The 18,636-nt window shown below is 39.8% G+C and overlaps 1 protein-coding gene across 10 annotated transcripts in view; it reads left to right on the top strand.

Moving 5' to 3' along the window:
- TRIP12 (thyroid hormone receptor interactor 12) overlaps positions 1 to 18,636 on the top strand; it is a 150,797-nt gene that overhangs the window by 109,425 nt on the left and 22,736 nt on the right. For 8 of the 10 annotated variants that reach the window (XM_073359825.1, XM_073359822.2, XM_073359821.2 and 5 more), the window contains 11 exons: positions 7,611 to 7,783; positions 8,325 to 8,398; positions 8,483 to 8,682; positions 9,644 to 9,771; positions 10,040 to 10,191; positions 11,001 to 11,143; positions 12,818 to 12,974; positions 15,309 to 15,407; positions 15,947 to 16,061; positions 17,481 to 17,635; positions 18,240 to 18,404. In XM_073359825.1, coding sequence (XP_073215926.1) covers positions 7,611 to 7,783; positions 8,325 to 8,398; positions 8,483 to 8,682; positions 9,644 to 9,771; positions 10,040 to 10,191; positions 11,001 to 11,143; positions 12,818 to 12,974; positions 15,309 to 15,407; positions 15,947 to 16,061; positions 17,481 to 17,635; positions 18,240 to 18,404 — 1,561 coding nt within the window. The remainder of the gene's footprint in view (positions 1 to 7,610; positions 7,784 to 8,324; positions 8,399 to 8,482; positions 8,683 to 9,643; positions 9,772 to 10,039; positions 10,192 to 11,000; positions 11,144 to 12,817; positions 12,975 to 15,308; positions 15,408 to 15,946; positions 16,062 to 17,480; positions 17,636 to 18,239; positions 18,405 to 18,636) is intronic. The other 2 variants (XM_073359828.2, XM_073359830.2) reach the window with 1 other exon arrangement.

The raw sequence follows: 18,636 nt of genomic DNA on the forward strand, positions 1-18,636 counted from the left end.
GGACTTACTGCTACATGAGAAATCAATATTTTTCTTTGAGTGCTGGTCCCAGCGAGTATTCCGCTGTGGGTACACGTGCTTTGAAACTGGGGAGTTCTGAAAGCAGTGTCCAGTGGTCTGCACGTGCGCCCTGTCTTGTCTTGTGTACTCAACCAAGGAGATAAAGGGTGGGGCAGGATGGACCCACTGTCTCTCCAGTTCCTTCTCACAGCTGCATGTCTGGGGCAGACCCTCTAGTGTCCAAGCTTCAGCTTTATCTCTAAAAAGATACTTTGATATTTGTAAATAATTTGTATATTCTAGAGTTTTAAAGGTTTTTTGTTTGTTTGTTTTTAGTGTTTTGAGTGAGGTGAGTCCTTTTCCCTGATCCAGTGAGCACGTCTCTCCCTCCCTCCCTCCATACCCTGTTTGGGTACTGAACTATGCCCACAAGTCCGGGCTTCAAAAGTTGTGCTTCCTGCCTGTTCTTCTCAATCAGCATTTACCACCAATGCTTCTTGTACTGCTTTGGGGAAGCCCACGTCACATAAAGGCTTAGTATTTGCCATTTGTTCCCCATCTGTGCCCAGGAAGGGCAGGAGCTTTGCCTTAGGAAGCACATAACGTAAAAGGCTGTGAGGCCACATGCTGGGGGATCCGTCCCCATACATCAGTCTGACTCAGCAAGGCGTGCGTCTCCTGCCACAATGTCCAGATCAGGAGTGAAGGAAGCTACCCACGTAGATCCCTCAGCAGGGTCTTGTCAGGAGAGCAGGGAGTGTTCTCATAACATAAGTCTGTCTTCCTCCAAATCCACTTTGAAAAACTCTGATCTAGCCCTGCAAAAACCAAGCACTAGCTCAGCCCAAGAGAATTGAGTATGTTGTAAGTCTTGGAGACATGATAAGAAAGCCCACAACTCTAGGGCTCCGTCAGCAGTAGTTCACAATCTGGCAGTACCGATGCCTCCAGCACTTCCCTAGCACAAACCCCAGGATGCACTGGCACTGACAGACCGATAGCCAAGAGCATAGATCACCCATGGTTCCACCTTTGTCTTCAGTGGTTGTGACACAGACTCTCTCTCTCTATTCTGGCTCCAGCAGTTTGGGCAGCCAGTACTGCTCTCACTCTGGGGAAAAGCCAAGACCTACAGTCCTCCTGCAGACATCTTAGGTCTTCCAGACCTGGAGTCTCCCACCCCTTTGGGTCCTTCCCTTTTGAGAGAGGTTTGACACCACCAGGGGAGCCAGCCTTTGGAAGTAGTATGTCTCTCATTTTATCTTTGGGCTATGATTTCCCTCCAGTGGTACCGTTGTTGAAACTGGAATCTGTTTTCTCCTCCTTGGGAGATTCTGAACCACCTGATGAACCATTATGCTTTTTCTCCTTCAAGACCCACCTTCCCAGTCTGAAGACCATGGTCAGCAATTTCCACCTCATCTGCCTTGGAACCGTTGGTCTCCCATGCCTTGGGAACCACCACAACCCCCATTCAATTCACCCAATTGGCCATACTCAGGGCCATGGGACCAATACCATCCTACAGAGCGTACCTGGTCTTCTAGGGAGTCGCCCCTCCCCTTGGTTTTGAGGGGACAAATGGAGCTGCTTCTGGATCCTTCAAAGGAGGAGAAGCAGTAAGTGGTAGTTTCACCGGATCCGAAAAGATTGCTGTTTTCATTGTCGGATGAAGTGACGATTTGATGTCTCCATCTTCTCTTTCTCTCCTGCCTCCCAGTGACTGTAAACTGTGCCAGAACTTTCTTGCAGAATAGCAGGGCAGCTGTGTATTCCTCTTGAGGTTTAGGATCCTCAACACAAGCTCCGGGTTATCCTTCAGTCCTCTGGCTCCAGTAGAATAGCACTCCCAGTTAACAAAGTCATCCTGAACCCAGTTAGGGTGGTCTGGCATACCCCAGCTACTTACTCCCCTACTACTAAGAGGGCAGAGAAACAGTAATATGTCCCAACCAAGAGAGTGAAATGTGTGTTTTCAACCTACTCCTAATTCTTTAGTAGTGCAAGCTGCAACCGAGATCTAGGCAGCAACACCCCTGTTGTTCCCCTACTGATAAGGAGGGCAAGCGTCTCAACTTATTGGGAAGGAAGGTCTTCTAGCCTGTAGATCAGGATAACAAATTAGCAAGCAGGACTGGCTAAGTGAGACTTCCTGAACTACTTGAAAGTTGCTGACTTTATGTATAGTATCTCACAGCAGGACAGAGCTCATTTCTAGGCTCTCATAGAGGAAGACAAAATGGTTGCCAGGATTGCTCTCCAATCAGCAGTAGATGCGGCTGATGAATCTTCCAGGGCAATGGCTACTGCCACTGTCATGCATAGGGAGTCATGGCTCCATGTTTTGGGATTTCCCAGGGAGGGTCCAGAACATTGTTGAGAACCTGTTTAATCGGAAGACAGATAAGTCCTTACACACTTTAAAGGACTCCAAGCGCACCCTCTGCTCTCAGGAGGTATATACACCTGCCACAAAGAGAACATTCCACTGGCAACAATACAAGCTAGACTGATGGCTGAGCAGTTCTTCCACCAGAGACCTTATGAACTATGCCATAAGAGGCAGAGAGCTCAAAAGACCTACTTTCCCACGTCTTTTTCAGTGGGTGCCTCATGCCAATCCCAACCCTCAGCTAAACATTATTGTTTGACTGACTATAGCTCAGGAGCTGCAAACAGTTGAATGCAACACCTCCCAACTCCCACATGCCTTTTTGGGGGTTGTCTAGCACACTCTCTATACCTGGAGTGCAACAAATTGGTGCTCAGCTTCATCTATTCCAGCTATCCAATAGTTTGTGCCCCAACCCCTCCAGAACCCTCTTTCCCACCCCTCTCAGGGGCCATTCTCATGAGAACATTCTCGGACAAGAAGTGGAAACGCTTACAATGAGGAGTGATAGAATGGATTCCTCTTTAGTAACAAAGGAGTAGTTTTTACTCAACATATTTCCTAGTTCCCAGAAAGAGAGGCAATTGGAGACCATTATTCTTGACCATTTTAAGTGCTTTATTGGCAAACTCAAGTTTCACAGGGTCATGTTAGCATCTATAAGTCTATCCCCATAAAAAGACATGGCTTACAGCTATCAGCATGAGTGACTCCTATTTTCACAAGAACATCTATCCCGCTCACTGACACTTTCATAGATTGATAGTTGGCTGTGAGCACTTTTAGTACAGAATATGCCGTTTCCTCATTGCTACCACTCCCAGGTTGGTGAGTTTCCCCATATGTTCTCTGTCATAGAAGCCTATATTAGATACCATAGTTTCAGTCTTCCCTTACCTCAGCAATTAGCTTCTTGTTGACAGGTTATACCAAGAGGCCCAGGCATCTACTTTGACAATGCTACAACTCCTCTCCTCCCTGAGCGTTAGCATGAACACCAAAAATTACCTTCTCCCCCCTGCACACGCTTTGGACTTGATTGGGATGCCCTTAATTTCGATCACTGGAAGGACTTACTTGCAGAGAAACAGGATTCAGGCTATGAACATCACCATAGATCAGCTCATAATCAACCCCAGAGTGCCTATCAAAACCTCTCTTTCCTAGGCCATATGGCCTTATGCACTTACATCACCTTTAGCAGGACTGACTTTGTTGCCTATAAGCATGGCTTGAAATTGTGTACCTGTCAAACTGACAGTCCATTAGCACCTTAGTTTGCTGTTCCTATCCAAGTGGTATAGTCCCTGTCATGGTGGAAGAATCCCCATCAGTTTTGCATCTGTTTTTCCTTCCTCATCTCTGCACCAGACAGCATGATCATTACAGGCCCATCCCTGTTGGGTTGGGGAGCTCACATGGACAACAGTACAGCGTAAGGTACCTGAACATCTTGAGAATTCAGGATACATATCAATGTTCTACAGCTACAAGCAGTTTGAAGGGCTTGCAAATCTTTCTTCTGTTTAAGGTCACGATGCCCTCATGTCAGATAACTTCACAAGTCTCTTACATTAACAAACATGGAGGCGTGAGCTCTACAGCCCTGTACACAGAAGCGATCAGTCTGTGAACTGGTATATTGGCAACTGGATTACTCTGTCAGCAGTTTACCTCCCAGGAAACCAGAATGTGCTAGAAAACTTGCAGTCAATCACGCGTGGAAGCTTCACGACCACATTTTTGATCCCTGGGAAGCCCCCCGGCCCCTCCCGCCCCCCATGGACCCGTTTGTCTATCCAACATATACTGTTCCACGGGAGCCCTAGGTCGACATTCGGAGGGTGACAATCTTACACCTTCCATGGTCAGATCATCTGAACTTTGCCTTGCCTCCGCTACACCACCTACCTAGAGTTTTGGTCAGACAGATCATGAGTTACTTTCATTGCCCCAAACTGGCCTACACAGTTTTTTGGTTCCCTAATATCCTATGCATGTCTGCTCAGGCACCAATCATTATTTCTACATTTCCTGGTCTCCTGACTTGGGAACAGCAACATCAGGCACCCTATGCCTCTGTCTAGCAGGTTCTGGAAAGGCTTAATCAGTACTTTCTGCCTATAATAGCATACTGCTCAATGGAACTTGAACCTTGTTCTCTCAGTACTCACCAAACCTCCTTTTGAATCATTAGCTTCTTGCTCCATGTCTATCTTCTCCTCCATGAGGGTTGCATTCCTGGTAGCAATCACCTCAGCCAGGAGGGCTGGTGAGTTTGGGGCATTGATCATGGATTGTCATTATGCTTTGCTTCATTACATTCAAACCCTAAATTCACCCCCTGCCCCCCGAGTAGACTTTCACCTGACTCAGTCTATCCACTTACCTGTGTTCTTTCCAAAACCTCATGCAGCCTCCGAAGAAAGGAGGCTCCATTCCCTTGATGTTAGACAAGCCTTTACCTGCAGAAAATAAAAACAATCAGGAAATCCCATAAACTATTTGCTGCCTCAGCAGAAATGGTCCAGGGTCAGGTTATAGTCTCGAAATGAATCTCAGGCTATATTTTGCTCTATCAGCTGTCTAATCATCCCCTTCCTTATGGAGTAAGTGTTTTTCACAAGAGCGCAAGCAACATCTATGGCATCGCTTCAAGAGGTGCCTCTATTTGATATTTGAGACTGCTACATTTGCAAGATAGGCACAGGATTCCTCTGCCAGTTCATCTTTTGGAACAGCAGTCCTTTGTTTGGCTCTGGCACCTAAGACCTCACGCCCTTCTCTCTGTTTGAGTACTGCTTGTCAGCCACCACAGTGGAATACACATAGGAGCCAGCACTTGAAAAAGAGAAAGTTAGTTACCTTATATTAACTGGACGGTCTCTGAGACATGCTCCCTATCTATATTCTACTACCAGCCATCCTTTTCCCCTATGCTTTGGATCTCCTCTGATTCTCGACAGAGAAGGAACTGGCGAGGTGGTCAATCCACCCCTCCCTTTTTCTCCTCAGTCAAAAGCATGAGGTGAGCCAGGGCGCAAGTGTGGACCAATGGACATTGCTTTCAAAGTTCTCCAGTTCAGGGCACACAGGAGCACATGTATACCCACAGTGGAATGCACATGGGAGGCTCATTGAGATATGTGACCCCTGTTACTATAAGCTAAGTAACTTTCTCATTTCACTTTGGAAGAGTTTATCTTGTGATGTTTGTATTACAATGCTAATGTTTGTATTGCATAATATAAAAGAAGACTTAATTTTCTTGCGTAATTATGCAGTTGAGTGACAGTTGCTCACAAACCATTTTAAAAACACATGTATGGAAAAGTTGGTATTGTACGTACCAGGTCTGTCTTCTAAACTTGGTTTGAGGCAGATTATTAATATACTGTAAAATTTATGTACAAGTCAGAGTCTAAGCAACAAGTTTTTATAACGATTAAGGTTTTTGACTATATTCAATTCACTTCTGTACTTGAATATAGCTCCTAATGCAAGATGATCAAGCATTCATTGGCTGTCCTAGATCTAATTTGCCATAATCTAGCATAAGAACCTTAAAGGTAATTTGGTCGGAGTAATTAGCAAATAATCTGGGAAGTTTAGTATCTTCAATAATGAGAATTACACATCTTTTTATTAATTACGTCCTAATCAATGCTTTTTATTTACCATTAATGACTTCAGTTCCTGTTGTCATACAGCATGTGTTTAAATGTGTGTCAGTGGTATGGTTTATATTGCTAAAGACTGTGTCATAGGTGTGCAAAGATGGAAAGATTTTGGGGGAGACTTTTTACTGGGGTGGGTGTGGAACTCTGAAAGTCTCTCGCCTGTTTTTGGTCCAGGCTTAGTGTTAGGAACTCCTTAGATTTGTTGTAATATGCTACTTTTGCTAAAGGACAAGATTAACTGCTAATGGGAATTACACTTTTCAAATGGATGGTATCTTCTTTGCTGTGGATATCTATCTTGGGAGTAGGAGGAAATATGTGGAGTTTAATTAAATTTTAAAGCAAAATCTGAGATACCAAGATACTTTCTCTTTGGGGCAGAGACCATCATCTTTTGTTCTGTTCATACAGTGCCTAGCACAGTGGAGTCCTGGTCGAAGATTAGGGCTCCTAAGACCGGTTTACTTTCAAATCAAAGTATTTAATTAGATTTGTGTGGAATATTCAACATGCTGCATACCTTTTTAACCAAGGCATACTGTGATAAATTTAATCTGCAGTTTCCTATGAATTTTGGAGTAAATTTTGCATTGTAAATGGTGCATGTTTTAATTTTCTCATTAAATTTCTCAGTTCATGCAATTTGACTAATCAGTGGAACAAATACAAATTTTATCAATTTCTGATTCAAATATTTGTTGGACCTTTTTAGAAAGGTAAGTCTAGCAGAGAATTGTCATTGGTAGATTACTAAGTACCTGGTAGACCAGACCTGTACTAAAGGGTTTAAAACTTCTGGTAGCCTCCATTCCTCCACTAGTACTTGGAGGTCAGGAGCAGCACTAGAAGGCTTAGTGTTTCAAGCTGCATCATCTGGAAAGAAGTGAACTGCAAATTAGATAAATGGAGAGTATATGGTACGGCAATGAGCAGAGAAACAGAAGATGGAGCATACATAAGAACTAAATAAAACAGATACTGAAAAAAACAGATGCAAACCAGAGTGTTTAAAAAAAAAAACCAAAAAAACAGCAAGTTAAAGGCAAAACTCAATAAGGATAAAGTGAATTGATAAGGGAAATGTGCAGTACAAAACAAAAAACAGCAAAAAAGGATGGAAAATACTTCCATATTTAAATGAGACTCAAAACTGAATAAGATGAAGCCACTTCTGACTAAACGTTCGGCATTTACGTTTGAAGATTGTGCCAAAAGCCTCATTCGATTTGGGCATCCAAATGGCCTTATCCTTTCCTTTTAGCATATGCAGCCCCCTCTGAAAATCAAGTCATTTTATATGGGTTCCTAGTTTGACTTCTGGTGCTTGGCTTTAAGCATCAGAGTTTTAAAATATTAGCCTCAGCCTTGATAGCTTAAAATTTCTTAGTCTGTTTTCCAGAATGAGTCAATTTGAGTATGAACATTTGAAAGTTTCTATTATTTGTAACTGAATCTTGTGTGTATGTAATGCATTGATTATAGAAATGAACAAAGAAAATAGAATAACTGTAGCAACTTTTTTCACAAATTATCTTGAGTTTTTCTCTCAACAGAGGATCCCAAGCTTTAAAATTTTTCAACACACATCAATTAAAATGCCAGCTGCAAAGACATCCAGATTGTGCTAACGTGAAACAGTGGAAGGGTGGACCTGTGAAGATAGATCCCCTGGCTTTGGTGCAAGCCATTGAAAGATACCTTGTAGTTAGAGGTATTTATATCTTGATGTCTTGTACAGTGCCGTACAACCTGCTGGTGCTTAATATATTTAGAAATAACCAAAACAAATAAGATGTCATGTTAAAGTCTGCATAAATCTCTTATCAGAGCGCTATAAAAGTAAATGTCGGGGCAGTATTAAAGACAGAAGATAAATTTGTTTAGCTGTCTGGTTAGGCTTACTCACTTTGTAGCTGTCTAGGTTTTCTCTCCCTAGAAGCAAGATTTTGTTTTATCAGTACCAAATCTTGCATTGCATGTAGTGTATGGTGCTACAGCCTCTCAATCATCCCACAGGCTGATGCTGTCCTCCTATATATACGTTGTAGACCTTCCAGTGTTGGTGCTAAGACTGAACATGAGACTTACGTCTCCTAAACGTTAATTCTGTTTTAATGTGTAGTTGATATTTGCAAAGTGATGAATCTCTGGAAACACAATGATATGGGATTAATATTTACGTGTGTTATGAATAATCAGTTAAATTTCCTTATTCTGAAGTGCAAATAAGGACATGCAATTTGTCTTGGTAGGATATGGAAGAGTCAGAGAAGATGATGAGGACAGTGATGATGATGGATCAGATGAAGAAATAGATGAATCTTTGGTAAGTTGCTATTCTCTGTATAGAGTTGTATGGTGAGACTAAGGAACCTGCTTCTTAACCTGTATTTACTTTGCTTTTATTGAGGCTGCTCAGTTCTTAAATTCAGGGAATGTGAGGCACAGACTGCAGTTTTACATTGGAGATCACTTGCTGCCATATAATATGACTGTGTATCAAGCAGTTAGACAGTTCAGTTTACAAGCTGAAGAGGAGAGGGAATCCACAGATGATGAAAGCAACCCTTTGGGAAGAGCTGGAATTTGGACTAAGACACACACCATATGGTAAGCTGGGCAGAGAGCAGGGAAGAATCTCTCTCTCCAAATTTGTGTTTATGCTTTTTAAAGGGGCGTGTATATATTAGGCCCCAATACTGTTGTAGCATCTCTGTTGTAGGTAGCCTATAAGTCTGCTTTTTGATCACTGAGCACCTTGATGGAAAAATACTTACTTTGTAGGATCTACATACCAAATACTGATTAGCAACAGTTAACATTCTTGGGACTATGTCAATCCCAGCTGATGGGGATGAATTGTTTGGAAATACAAAAATAAAAGGGGGCTTCTCAAATGAAAGAAGCTAAATTAGGGGAAATATTATTTTATCAACCTTGAATAATTACAAACAATAGAGGAAAAATAGCCTGCTTCTCAAGGAACATTTTTGTGAGGCTTGCAAGTATTAATCGGTTTGGTAAAGCATAACAAAAAATGCCAGACAGGTGTGTTTTCTTTTAGTTTTTGTTTTGATTAAGGGATCTTCTGGTTATCCAGCCACATTGGGTATCAGTTGCATTGTCTCACTTAAGGCTGTAAGTTCCTCGAGGCAAAGGGCAGTCTTCTCTGTATGATTGGTACTGCATGTAGCACACTGATATTCAACAGTGTCTTTATAACTGTTTGTTTGCACCTGTAGTGCATCGCAAAGTATGAAAGTGATCCAGAACAAAGAACATGTTTTAGACTGAGCGCACTTCCTCTCTTTGCCCCTCTCATACAATACATGAAGTTGGCCATTTGTTTACTACTTCCTTTCCCCTTCGCCCACCCCAATATGTTCCATTTTCCCTTATCTTCCAACATTTGCACTTGGTGGCTCCACTAAATGTCTTGTTTGTTACTGCTTAAACTTTGCCATTGAAATGAATTTCTGGTAACCTGAGTGAATCTATTGTTAAACGGTTGTTTTATTTTCAGATCTGTTGTATTCCAGAACCATATTAATAAATGCTTCACAATTTTTAGGTACAAACCAGTGCGAGAGGATGAAGATGGTAACAAGGACTCTGTTGGTGGTAAAAGAGGAAGGGCACAAACTGCTCCCACAAAAACTTCCCCTAGAAATTCAAAAAAGCATGATGAGTTGTGGCATGGTACGTGTTTGTCATGGGGGGGATATGTAGGATTATGTGTGACAAAGAAAAAATATTTTCTGTTTTTGTATACCTTTAATAAAGAATCTCTATATATACTTCCTGAATTACAATTCAGTTTATAGTCAGGTTTTGTTTTGAGTAACTGATATTAAAAAACGAATAGAGTGCATATCCAAGAAGCTAAAGTTCAAACTGATAGAAGCGTAACTCATTAATCAACTAATTTGTTAGACAATAGAAATGATCTAGTTTTTTCTCTCCCTAGATGGTGTGTGCCCTTCAGTGTCAAATCCTTTAGAAGTTTACCTTGTATTTACACCGCCTGAAAATATAACATTTGAAGACCCCTCATTAGATGTTATCCTCCTTTTGAGAGTTTTACATGCTATCAGTCGATATTGGTATTACCTGTATGAAGTGAGTAATACATTTAATCACTTGGAAGGCTTTCTGTAAATCTGTAGACAACTGTCATTGCTAAAGGTATTGAGACAATACACAAATAAACTTTTTCAAAATGGTAAAAACATTACTCTACTGTAACTAGGTAAAAATCAGAGTGTTGAATGTTAGAGAATCCTTTTAATGTAAGGTGTGGAGTACAAAAACTCTTACAAGACTACAAAAATACAGCTGCAAATTTAGGATAGTAGAACTAAATATATTGCTATTTCCTTATTTAAGGAACATGTCTAAAATTTTTAATGCCCACCTCTAATTTAAATAGAATTTGAAAACTTACTTGTTATCTGTACATCAGATAGGTGCTGAGACAAAAACAGTGTTTGAGAACATCCCTAATAATCCCTTTATCCATGAAGTGATGGAATATCACAGGTGTGATGCCCTCCACCCCCTGAATTTACCCTCTGTTGCTTTTGGTGATGGCTTTTGACTACTAGAGGGTTTTGTGATATCCAGTCAAACTCGGTGGTGTTCTCGTCTAAAAAGTCTTCAAATCTCCTCCTTTTCCCTCCAAACCAAAAGAGCAATACTTCTGAAGAGGGATGAAGGAAGTGAACAATGGAGGTTCTTTGGACCTCAGGTTGATCAGTCTTGGTAAGAACAGACACAGTAAAAGATCTCAAAGCATCCCCCCCCCCAAAAAAAAAAAAAAAAGAAAAAAGCAATGAGTAATTAAAAAGAAATTGTAAAAAAAAGAGTTGGTATCTTTTTGAATTCCAATGCTTTTCTAAAATAGAGCACACTCTCTCTTGATCTCACAGAATGCAGTTTGCAAGGAGATTATTCCCACCACGGAATTTATCAACAGTAAACTGACAGCAAAAGCTAACAGGCAGCTTCAGGATCCTTTGGTAATCATGACAGGAAACATACCAACTTGGCTGACAGAGCTTGGAAAAACATGGTATGAAATGGCTGGCTTTCTACAACCCTTAAAACTTGACTTTGGTTTAATAAATCACTTTGTACTTTTACAGTTCAGTTATTCCCTCTTATACAGCATACATTGCTGTGTATCTCTAAAGAGTGAGAATGGTATTTATAGAAGTACAGGAGACTTCTCGGGTAACATGGTGATATATGGTTGATTCCCAGCATGTAGTATTGAATGTCTTAAATCATATTAATGTATTTAAACAAACTTGGATTGATTCCAATTGTCAGTGATAGTTGTGTGCACATTTTTAGGTTACTATTCCTAGGCTAGTGTTCTTGAGAACTTCAGCCATGTGATGACAAGTGTAAGGCAAAAGAGCCCATATTTGGCTCCTATTTGATATTTAATGCATTATTTGGGACATATTTCTGTATTCTTTCCCTGCTCTAGGCTCAGTCAAACCATTAGGATAGCTCCTTTTATTTTCATGGCATTTTCACTTTTATTCCACAGTACCTTTAAGCTCTGAGGAGCACCAGGAAGTTAAACCCTGCATGTCAGTCAAATGCCCTAAACTGATTTTAAAATATTTTGAGAAGGAAATAACTAGACAAAAATCCATTAAGTTGCAGTTCATAGGGGAATATGTAATTTTACAGTAAAAAGAAAATACTGTATCTAAACCACTATTTGAAAACCAGTCCGTGTTCAGAGTTAGGGTTAAGCTTAAGAAATCCAAACAGTTGAAAGTATATGGCTAGCTAAGTACCTTTAACTCTGTCCCTGTAATAATCTGAGAAACGGGAACAGAAGCAACCTTCTCTGTTCATAACCAGTGACAACAAAAACTGGAATCTGAATCATACAATAGTCTTATTTTAGCCTTTTTTAATTATTTTTTTTAACACAGTCCTCGAAGTAGTTTTGAAATTTCTGACTGACATAAACCAAAATAATCTTTCCCCATTCCGTATGTTCCATAGACATAAATTATTGAAGTAAATCAAACTCAAAGCGCGTGTGCGTGTGCGTGTGCGTGTGTGTTTAAAAAAAAAACCTAGGTCTAGATTATAAAATGGAAAGTAAATCCAAAAGATAGAAGACTAAGCCTACTCTTACAAATAATTTAACATATACCTCTTAATACTACTCGCCTTGTAGGTTCTGAAAGATGAGTTGTAATGTCTTCTGCATATTTTTGTCTTCCACAAACTGCACATTTCTTAAAGCCCCCCTGAAAAATGAGGAAGTAGTAGTTGGCAATGATATAGTTGGTGCACCAATAAAGTGGCTTTCCAAATTAAGACATCCAGAACCTTGGACTGTGGGCTTTTAAAGTCCTTGATTTGAAAATATTCCTTGTAAAATAGGTATTAAGGAACTAAGAGGGATTAGTAACATTAAGTGTACATCTTTGTTGTTTTCAAATATTTAGGTATAACCTTCACTCTGAATTTTCTAGCTTTCTAATGGTTGCTTTTTTAAAATCTTTGCAAAGTTTTTACTCTTAAATACCTGATCTCAAGCTTAGTCTCTTCTGTTCTCAGAAGTACCCTTTACACTAGGAAAAGTATCCTCTAAGGGGTGATACAACTGACCTAACTCTCCAGTTTCAGGCATTATGAAACCTCTGTTTAGTCTACTTAAATTCTCAAGACTACAGATTTCCAGTATAAACTAACCAATTCTAACTCTTCACAGCCCGTTTTTCTTTCCATTTGACACCCGGCAAATGCTGTTTTATGTAACTGCTTTTGATCGAGATCGAGCAATGCAGAGATTACTAGATACCAATCCAGAAATCAATCAGTCGGATTCTCAGGACAGCAGAGTGGCGCCGCGACTGGACAGGAAAAAAGTAAGTGTTATGCGAAAAGCCATTTCACAAGGGAGTGAATAGTAGTAGTTTGCCATATGGATCATTCTTCCACAACTTCCACTGAAGGGAGATCTTAGTGTTTGCTCAAAATGACACAATGTCAGTTGTACTAGTACATATCTCAAGTGGATTTTTGAGACAAGGGCCAGTTGTAGGGGTGGCAGACTCCCAAAAGAATGAAGTGTATCCCAACTGAATATCTGCTATTGGGAAGCAGGGGTAGCTGGCACATGTTATGTAACAGCTCCCCAGCACATTTTGGATGTTTAAGGATTGCAGATATTGCCTGCCTGTGGAATGTAAACTTTGTTGTTGAAAATATGTTTGCCACCTCTGTAGATGCCTTGTATAGATGTAAGCACTTAAGGGTTCTATATTAGGCTTATCCTTGTTATATTCACCTGATTCAGTGTTTTCTATTGATACTGGAAAAGGCATATAAATGGTACACACCAGAAAAATATCCATATGCTTAAGTATTCAGTGTAATGCATTCTTGTACAGAGTATAACTATGAACCTAACACATGATGAGAAAATTGATAGCCTTGGCTTTTTAACTCCCTCCTGAAGAGCCACCAGACCATAGTAGCTTATTGCCTGGACAACAGAGGAAGGAGACAAGATATCAGGAATGTGGCTTTCCTGGGTCACACCTTCTTAAATAACGTATCTGGGAACTATCGGCAATAGCTTGTCCTATTAAGGTCATCCTTCCTTTGTAATCCATTCCATGTGGTGGAGGGCTTCTGTCAGCCTCATAAACTGCTAACCGAGTCCCAGCCCACTGGTGGTACCCTACTGCCCTTTCCTTGTTCAAGGGTGAAGAGGATGCTGAGTGGGTAACATGTCAGCTGATAATTTTTACTATGATGCCCCAGTCCTAGGGCTGAGACTTTAAACATTTTCTGGTCCAGAGCAAGAATGCTCCCTTATAGTACATACTCCTACAATTTTAGGACTACCAGTTCGCATTTGACATGAAACAACTTAATAAGAATTTTATATAAATAGTTCACCACTGAATACAACTTCTTGCTTATATAAAGTTAATACATTTTTAAAAGCAAATTATTTTACTTAGAAATCATAGAAATGTAGAGATGAAAGGGAATTTGAGAGGTCATTGAGTCCAGCCTTGTGTCCTGCTGAAGCAGGACCAAATAAATGTAGACCATCCCTGACAGGTGCTTGTCCAACCTGTTTTTAAACCTTCAGTGACAAAGACTCCATAACCTCCCTTGAAACCTTCCTATTCTAGGGCTTAACTACCCTTATAGTAGGAAAAACTTTTCCTACTATCTAACCTAAATCTCCCTGGCTGCAGATTAAGCTCATTACTACTTGTCCTATCTTTAGTAGAACAGTTGATCACTATCCTGTTTTTATAAGAGCCCTGAACACATTTGAAGACTGTTATCAGGTCTTCTCTTCTCAAACTAAACATGCCCAGTTTTTAATCTTTCCTCATATGTCACATTTCCTAAACTTTTAATCATTTTTGTTGCTCATCTCCGGGCTCTCTGTCTAATTTTGTCCATCTTTCTTGAAGTATGACGTCCAAAACTGGACACAGGACTCCAGCTGGAGTCTTACCAGTGCCAAGTAGAGTAGGACAGTTTACAGCTCATGTCTTACATGTGACAATCTTGTTAATACACTCCAGAATTGTTCGCTTTTTTTTTTTTGCAACTGCATCACATTGTTGACTCTCTCATTCAATTTGTGATCTATTCTGAACCCAGATCCTTTTCAGCAGTACTATTCCGTAACCAGTTATGCCCCATTTTTGTATTTGTGCATTTGATTTTTATCTTCCTACATGCAGTATCTTTCAGTGATGCCAGACTTGTTCTTCAATCTGTTAAGGCCACTTTGAATTCTGTTCCTGTTCTCCAGAATGTTAGCAATCCTGCCCACCTTGGTGTCATTCTCCAATTTTATAAGCATACTCTACTTCATTATGCAAGTCATCAATGAAAGTATTCAATGGTAACAGACCTGGGACAGACTCCTGTGGGAATCCACTAGATAAGTCTTCAATCTGACAGCAAACTATTGTTAACTACTTTTTGAATGTCTCTTTTACCAGTTTTATACCTGCCTTATCATAATTTAATCTGGACCATATTTCCCTGCTTTCATAATGAAACCAGATCACGTGGGACTGTGCCAAAAGCTTTACTACAATCAATATACTATGCAAACTTTCTCACTCCAAAATTTTGTTTCCTAGTGTTATAACTGCCTTGCTTGCTAAGGAATTGAGATTTGCAAAAATTAATTCTATTGCCTAAATGTCTCTAATGTGTAGCGCACTGTGAATAGAGAAGAGCTGTTGAAACAGGCAGAATCTGTGATGCAAGATCTAGGCAGTTCAAGAGCTATGTTGGAAATTCAGTATGAGAATGAAGTAAGTAATGGCTATGTGAAATGCATTAACCCTTTTTAATGAAAGTTCATACAAAAGCTGTAATTGCATTAGAATAACTTGGTCAGACTCTCTTCCATCCTACTACTGGCAGCTAAAAATTCCATCCACTAATGCATATCTACTTCTTCCAAATATGACTGGTTTCTGACTGTCCTCCGAATAGCTAAATGAAAAATACTTTTCAATTGCAAATGCACTGACTTAAGTTCAGCAGTCAGAAATGCGTTCACTTTAAAGTTCGAAAAAATCTTACTCCAGCAAACACATGTACATGTCTCTAGCTTGGTCGCTAGGTGACTTAATAAATACTCTGTTTGGTCAGTATCCCTTTTCAATGTATGAATTTTTGCTAGATTTCTGCAGGTTTATTAATAGTTTTTGATTATAGAAAGGCCTTTCCCTGGAGGAAGAAATTGTAGTGAATATAACTGTTATATATTATTGCACAGCTCACACTTAAAAATGTTCTGAATATTAAAATATTAATTTAAATGAAAAATTACCTTTTCTCTCTGAAGGTTGGCACAGGTCTAGGACCTACACTGGAGTTTTATGCACTTGTATCTCAGGAACTACAGAGAGCAGACTTAGGCCTCTGGAGAGGAGAAGAAGTAACTCTATCCAATCCAAAAGGTGACTGTTTTTCTGATTATCAATGTACTTTCAGCTGCTTCAGAAATTGTCCTATGGGCCTTAAAGCGTAATTCTACCCAAAACAGTGGTTGTCAAAGGTAACTTGTCATGGTTACTGGGCTTGTTGCACTGCTGCCCCTTTTCAGTGATCTCTGAGTGGAACCCCTTCCGCCCGCCCCCACAAATCAGGCCTTAGGTCTTTACCTCTCCTAAGGTGGAACTCTGCAATTTGCACACTCTGACTAGGACCTCTGTTACAGCCACATGGGCATCAACTATAACTAATCCAGCAGGAGAAACTGGAGTTGGCATTTTCAAGAAGAGATTTTCTCCAGGAGCCTGTGATCACATGTATTTGAAGTGAGAAAGAAACCACTTCAAAACAAAGCATGATTTGTTTTGCCCAAAAGATAATCCTTAGAAGTGGATTTAAAATAAGAGACCTGAACATAAGTAGCAGAATGTAAGATTAATCTCTATCTAGAGCTCAAGTGGGTCTGGCTTCTTCCCCATCCGAGTTGAGAGAACCAGCCTACACTCCTTCTAGCGTTCTTTTCTGAGTGTCTCAATCAGACTGCCAGCCTTTTTAACTGACGCATACTGAGGCCTCTCTACCCTCTTCTCCTCCCCCACCCCTTCTGCCTTGGGCAGCTTTTTAATTGTTAAGGTCTTTTGATCTTTTAGGGTCTCCTTTGATCCCAGGCTTAGCCTTGGGAAGAGTAAAATGTCCTAATCTGTATGGAGCCAGCTGTGTAACTTCTTCCCCCAGTTGATGGCCAAGCCATTGTTATCTTAACTCCTTTGAAGCTGGGTACCTAAGGCTGTTTTGTGTCACCTTTCCTACTTGGCACCTCAGCCCTTTTACAGCCTTCTTTGGTAAAGTCCATGCGTTCAGGCAGGCAGCAATACACACTTGAACAGGGAAACAGTCACATATAATAATCATAAGAAATAATAGACATTTTCCCAGTTGGTCTTGGTCTCGAGCGGTTATTATCTTAAGACTTTTATGTAATATAAGTACATTCATATGTTTAGAAATCTGGATGGAATGTTTAAACTTTGAGAAAATGAAGCAATAAAAATAAAGGGACACTGTCAGGGTAATCACTTATTAAAATTTCCGTGTTATGAATATGAACAGTGAAAATATTAAAATTCTAAACTTTGTTCAGCTTTGGCAAATAAAACCAAGTCCATTTCTATTTCAGTTTGCCCTGTTTTTCTTTTTTGCTAGTGCTGCAAGGAATGGTTAAATTTGTAACTGATGGGGTGAAATAGAAATATCAACTGACATTTTTAACAACTTAAATTTTAGGCCCGAATGACTGGACTCTGTGCCGTTAACTCATTTTTTAAACGAAACAGCATTATGCAAGTACTGAACTTGCCCACCACCCCTCTTTCTTTCCCCAACAGGAAGTCAAGAAGGCACAAAGTATATTCATAATCTCCAAGGCCTATTTGCTCTTCCTTTTGGTAGAACAGCTAAACCAGCTCACATTGCAAAGGTTAAAATGAAGTTCCGTTTTCTGGGAAAACTAATGGCTAAGGCGATCATGGATTTCAGATTGGTAAGAATGAAATTTGATTTTTATCTGAAGTAATATATAACAATATTTTCTGGAGGTTCCAATGTAAAACACTTACTGCTAGACTTTAGATTCAGGAAGACAAAGTTGGTAATGCTTCGAGTTTGATTATGGCATAACATTGAGAGAACCTGAATTTCAGCACTTTCAATGCCAGTCAGTATTTTAAAATGAAGATGGGTTGTAATCTTGTTAGGGGGTCTCCTGAGTGACTCTAGCTCATCTTTCTCTGCAAGAGAAAGCACCTAATTTCTGTTTACATTGTGATTTTATCCCTTTGTGTATTTAGCCCAAAATTATATGGTGCTTGTGATATAGTAGCAAATGATGAAAATTCATACTTGCTTATCACTACCATACCTAGGTCTTTCAACATAACTCTGTCCTCTTTTATATTAAAATCGCCAGTATAAATTTATCCCAAAGTACTATATATACCGTATGACAAACTACTCTCTACTAGTCCAAAAAATGTGTTGGAAAAGGTACTGCTCAGGGAATGAAACATCAAAACTTAAAGCTGTTGAAACTGTGAATTGTTTTGCATTAACTATTAATTTAAAAACAATGCTGCTTTGGCTTCCAGGTGGACCTTCCCCTTGGCCTTCCTTTTTACAAATGGATGTTACGACAGGAAACTTCCTTAACTTCACACGACTTGTTTAATATTGATCCAGTGGTAGCTAGATCAGTATATCATCTTGAAGATATAGTGAGACAGAAGAAAAGACTTGAACAGGACAAATCACAGGTAGGAAGGGAGGGTAATTTATATGAAGGGGAAAGGCCAACCTGGATTTTACATATTTCTGGATTTTTGCAAGCCATAGCTGACATAGAGTGAAAATAAGTATCTTCTTATAAATACTTAATTGGTATATTCTTAATATGCTAATAAAAATTACTATTTTTATCAGTATTACTATTCCTCTTATATCAATTTGAAATCAAAGTTGTAAATAATTTGCTAGCAATGGGCAACC

This window comes from Lepidochelys kempii, chromosome 9 (assembly GCF_965140285.1).
Source record: "Lepidochelys kempii isolate rLepKem1 chromosome 9, rLepKem1.hap1, whole genome shotgun sequence".
Lineage (NCBI taxonomy): Eukaryota > Metazoa > Chordata > Testudines > Cheloniidae > Lepidochelys > Lepidochelys kempii.